Genomic DNA, 5,300 nt, shown 5'->3' with positions numbered 1-5,300 from the left:
AAAAAATGACAGTCTTAAAGCCCAAATCGGCACCAAGATTAGACCAAAGGTCATCTTGAAGGGGATCGACGCCGATCTTACCAAAGAACAGATCGTAACTGCTCTGTTTAATCAAAACACAGCCCTAATAGACACTAATGAAACTTCCACTCCTAAGGCTTCCGTTCTCTTTACACTAGCTTTTAAAAAAGATGTCACACGCAAATGCGCCGTGATTTCAGTCGAGCCTGAAATTTGGTCCCGCCTCGTTAAAATGGAACGCGTTAATATTGGGTACGACAGAGTCTGGGTGGCAGAATACATGGCCATCATTTCATGTCAAAAATGCATGAGTTACGGACATTCCGTTGCTCATTGCAAAAACAAAGAGGTCTGTTGGAAGTGTGGCGGAGAGCACAAAGCTGCTCAATGCTTAAATACCGACATAAAAATTAAATGTTACAACTGCTCCATAGTCAACAAAGTTTATAAAAGCAAAACACCAACTGACCACAAAGCTCTAAGTCTGGAGTGTCCGGCACACCAAAGACAACTAGTTAGATATAGAAACATGGTCGATTATGGACAGTAAATCTATAAAAACCATTAAAGTTGCTCAGGCAAACCTCCAAAGATGCGAGGCAGCCACATTGTCATTTTTAGAACAAGCTATACAACAAAAGTATGACATAGCACTCATACAAGAGCCGTATACTGGTAACACCGGAAAGATCAATAAATCAACGTTCAGTGGCAAAATATTTCAAAAGTGCAGCCGAAATTCACCAGTAAAGGCAGCCGTTATAATTTTTAACTCTGAGATATCTCAGAGCTGCATACTCTTAGATAAATATAGTGATACTACGAGCGTTTTTATTGAAATTAAAACAACATTACAACCACTTGTATTAGGCTCCCAATATTTTACTCCAAGCGAAGACGTCGACTCCTGCCTGAGCAAAATCAGCACCATGTTGAACGATAAGATCAAAAATCTAATTCTTATCGGGGCAGATGCAAATTCTAAGAGCATCTGGTGGGGCAGCGACAGATCAGACAAAAGAGGAGATAGAGTTAATGACTTCATGTCCCAAAATCAACTTCACATATTAAACGAGGGAACCACACCCACATTCGAAACGTTTCGAGGAAATGATTTGTTAACAAGCATCATAGACATCACAACATGCTCTACAAACATGATTGGTCTAGTCGAAAAATGGCGAGTCGACCGACAGCTAGCCGCTCTTTCAGACCATAATGCAGTTACATTTAATATTAAATTAGAAACGGACTCTAATACTTGTGTAAATGACGCTACGACGTTTCTATACAAAACCAGCAAAGCAAACTGGAAAACATTTCAAAAAACCTTAAAGAAAATATTAACAGAAAAAGAGCTAAATTCAATAAAAATAGACGAAAATATTGAACCGAGCGTCCTTAACAGACAGGTAAGTACGATTACAGATGCAATATCTGAAGCCTGTCGCTCATCCATCCCCAACATTAAAGCCTCAAAAACCAAAAAATGTCCCTGGTGGACTGCAGAACTAAATGATCTTAAAAAAGAAGTCATTAGATTAAAAAGGAAATTGGTTAACTCGGCTGCTGGTAGAAGAAATTTTGTAACATTACCAGCATACATAGAGATCAAGCAAAAATATAAAGAGGCGATCTCGTTAGCTAAGACTAAAAGCTGGAAGGATTTCTGTACGGGACAAAATAAAGATACGGTTTGGTCTACGGTACAAAGAATATTAAGAAATTCACAATCACGACCCCCCGAGACGCTTAAATTCAACGGCGTTCAAACCACCTCAGCGCAGGAGTCGGCAACTGAGCTTCTTAAACATTTCTTTCCGGATGATACCACGCACGGTGAAACAAGCGAGCAACTCGAAATTAGGCAAAATATAGCAAAAAATCTACTAGACGATAATGATATGCCTTTTACGTTATTAGAAATAAGAAATATTCTATTTAGTTTAAATTCCAGTAAAGCACCGGGCCGCGATCATTTCACTGCAGACATTTGCCAAAAAACATTCGAATGCATTCCGAACACCATTCATAGCATATTTAATGCGAGTCTGAGACTCGGCTGCTTCCCAGCACTATGGAAAATTGCCAGAGTAAAAGTAATCCCAAAACCAGGTAAGGAAGATTACGGAGACGTGTCTTCATATAGGCCAATCGGTCTTTTACCCGTATTTGGAAAGGTCTTAGAAAAACTTCTAATCAAAAGAATCTCATGGAGATTCAATAAACTTGAAAAACTAAGCCCTAATCAATACGGATTTACCCAACAAAAGAGTGCCGAAGACGCTATGGTGAACGCGGTCACTCTCATTAAAGAAGCAACAAAGAATGGTTACCATGTCTGTGCTATATCTTTAGATATTAAAGGGGCCTTCGATAACGCTTGGTGGCCCCATATTTTAAATCAATTAACAAAACTTGAGTGCCCGAAGAACATATTCAATGTCTTCCAAGACTACCACTCCGACAGGATGGTAGAAGTTAAATACGCTGGCGCATACTCAAATAAAAGTTCAAACAAAGGTTGCATACAGGGATCTGCTTGTGGACCGGTGCTTTGGAATATCGTCCTAGACGAACTTTTACAGTTAAGTTATCACTGCAATGTTCATTTACAAGCATTTGCAGATGATGTCCTAGTTTTAATAAAGCACAAAGATACGAACTTATTGGAACAAATAACAAACGAAACTCTCTCCTTAGTCACTTCTTGGGGAGACAAAGTAAAATTAAAATTTTCCGAAGAAAAAACAAATGCTCTATTTATAACTAAGAGAAAAGCACAACCTCCAAATATATTTATGAGAGGAAAAAGGCTTTATTTTGTCAAAGATTGTAAAATCCTTGGTGTAGTTCTGGACGAAAATCTAAATTGGAGTAAACACGTTGACTCAATAACAAAAAAAGCAGCGAAAATAGCAAATCGCCTAACATTCATGGCCAAACCGACATGGGGACTCAGCCCAGAAATAGTAAGAACGATTTATAGCGGGGTAGTAGAACCCACTATCACTTATGCTGCCGCGGTATGGTCAGAAGCAGCAAAGAGGAAAAATATCCAGACAAAACTAAATAGAATTCAACGGTCAATGGGAATAAGAATAAGCAAAGCATATAGAACTACATCCCTCACCTCGGTCCAGGCAATTGCAGGACTCATGCCATTGGATATTAGAATTAAAGAGATTAGCGATATCTATTACACAAAATTGAACCATACTATCATAAATGCTCCAAACGACATATTGTATCAAGGAAGGATCGCCTATACAGATCTTCCACATCCAAGCAAACAAGTGGGCTTATCTACTGGGCATCCAGAAACGTACGCCAGACTTGAATTTCCAGAGGATGAAATAGACATCTACACGGACGGCAGTAAAACTGGAGGGAAAGTGGGCGCTGCCTTCGCCGCATTTGACAATTCCGGAGAGTTGTACAGTAAGAAGCTTCCCATGGCAGACTACTGCACGGTATTCCAAGCCGAACTCTTCGCAATTGTGAAGGCACTAGAATGGGTCACTAGCAAAAAGAAAAACTGGAAGACTGTCAACTTATTGTCAGATTCAAAAAGCTCTATTCAGGCGCTAGATGATGGATCGCCTAACAATCCCATGGTATTCTGCATACAAGAATCTTCGAGAAATCTCGAGAAAAGAGGCATTGAATGCAAATTCTTGTGGATACGTGGTCATAACGGTCTCTCTGGAAATGATAGAGCTGACGAGTTAGCGAAAGATGCAGCCTTACACGTAAAAACTGTAAAGCTATACACAAAGTTTCCACTAAGCTACGCAAAAAGGGAACTAAGAGAAAAGTCTCTCGAAGAATGGGAAAACCGATACCAAACAAGCTCTACTGGGTCAGTAACTAAATATTTCTTTGAAAATTTAAATGACTGCAAACAATTTGGCAAAGCAAACAAACACACCTTTGAATTAACACAAATTCTCACAGGTCACGGTGCTACACTTTCGTATCTTCACAGATTTAAATTGAAGAGTAGCAGTGCCTGCCCATGCGATACGCTAAGCGAGCAAAATGTCCAACATCTTCTCCTTCACTGCCCAATGTTTGCGAAAGAAAGGTATGATTTGGAAAAAGAGTGCAACAAAAGAAAAATTGCAATTGAAGATTTTCGGACAGTTCTACAGCACAGCATATTGTCCCAAAAGTTCGTGTCTTACGCTAAACTAATAATAGAAAAAATAAGGCCAATGAACAAGTAATGGGGCAGGTACCCAAAACTTTTCAACTGTGATATGCATGCACTAACAATAGACATAGCTATATTTTATATTTAAATTGCTATAGTTTAACCATTTTACAGTTGTTACTGTTATTTTGTTACTTGTTGTTACTTGTTGCTTTGACTGACTCTGTAATGTAACTTTTGTTACATTATTGTTTTGAAGTTGATATGTAACTTTTGCTACATATATATTGTTATGAAGTAGGTGCGTAACTTTTGTTAAGTATCTATTGTTAAATAACTTATTGTTACAAATTATTATGTAACTTTCGTTACATTTATTGTTATTATGCTATAGAAATATAAATTTATGTTAATCCCTTTCCAGTCAAGGTTTTACATGGTTCCCTTGACAACGGTGCTGATTCCAATTCCGAGTCTCGACATGCGCACGTGTTGCTGGATATGTTGTGGTGACTAAGTTAGTGTACGCAGAGCGCACTTGGCAAAAACCGCAAGGTGACCGCCTGTGCATGAAGCGTGACACTGGACTGGGAATCGCGACATTGTTTAGTAAAACGTGGGCGGGCGGGACGAAGATGGATAGGCACTAGACGAATGTCGGAAAGTGCAAATAGTCCATGTCACAGCTTCAACACAAAACATAAACACATAAAATCATACACAAAGCACTAACAAAAATAACAGCCCAAAAATATCACCTTGTATAGTTATAAGCAAGGGATATCAAATAACACAACAAAGAAAAAAAAAAAAAAAAAAAAAAAACCTAACCTAACCTAACCTAACCTAACCTAACCTAACCTAACCTAACCTAACCTAACCTAACCTAACCTAACCTAACCTAACCTAACCTAACCTAACCTAACCTAACCTAACCTAACCTAACCTAACCTAACCTAACCTAACCTAACCTAACCTAACCTAACCTAACCTAACCTAACCTAACCTAACCTAACCTAACCTAACCTAACCTAACCTAACCTAACCTAACCTAACCTAACCTAACCTAACCTAACCTAACCTAACCTAACCTAACCTAACCTAACCTAACCTAACCTAACCT

At 38.7% G+C, this 5,300-nt stretch overlaps 1 protein-coding gene across 1 annotated transcript; it reads left to right on the top strand.

Annotated features, from left to right (window-relative positions):
• The first annotated feature begins 3,110 nt into the window (after window positions 1–3,110).
• Window positions 3,111–4,690, top strand: LOC148279303 (uncharacterized). The gene is made up of 2 exons (XM_088230164.1): window positions 3,111–3,681; window positions 4,602–4,690. Exons 1-2 carry the CDS (start codon window positions 3,111–3,113, stop codon window positions 4,688–4,690), a joined length of 660 nt encoding a protein of 219 aa, XP_088086290.1.
• The last annotated feature ends 610 nt before the right edge of the window (window positions 4,691–5,300 follow it).

The sequence above is a fragment of the Micrasema longulum genome, unplaced genomic scaffold (assembly GCF_059751315.1).
Source record: "Micrasema longulum isolate JH-2025_06_02 unplaced genomic scaffold, ASM5975131v1 h1tg000736l, whole genome shotgun sequence".
Classification (NCBI taxonomy): domain Eukaryota; kingdom Metazoa; phylum Arthropoda; class Insecta; order Trichoptera; family Brachycentridae; genus Micrasema; species Micrasema longulum.
This window is presented reverse-complemented; position numbering and strand designations above follow the sequence as displayed.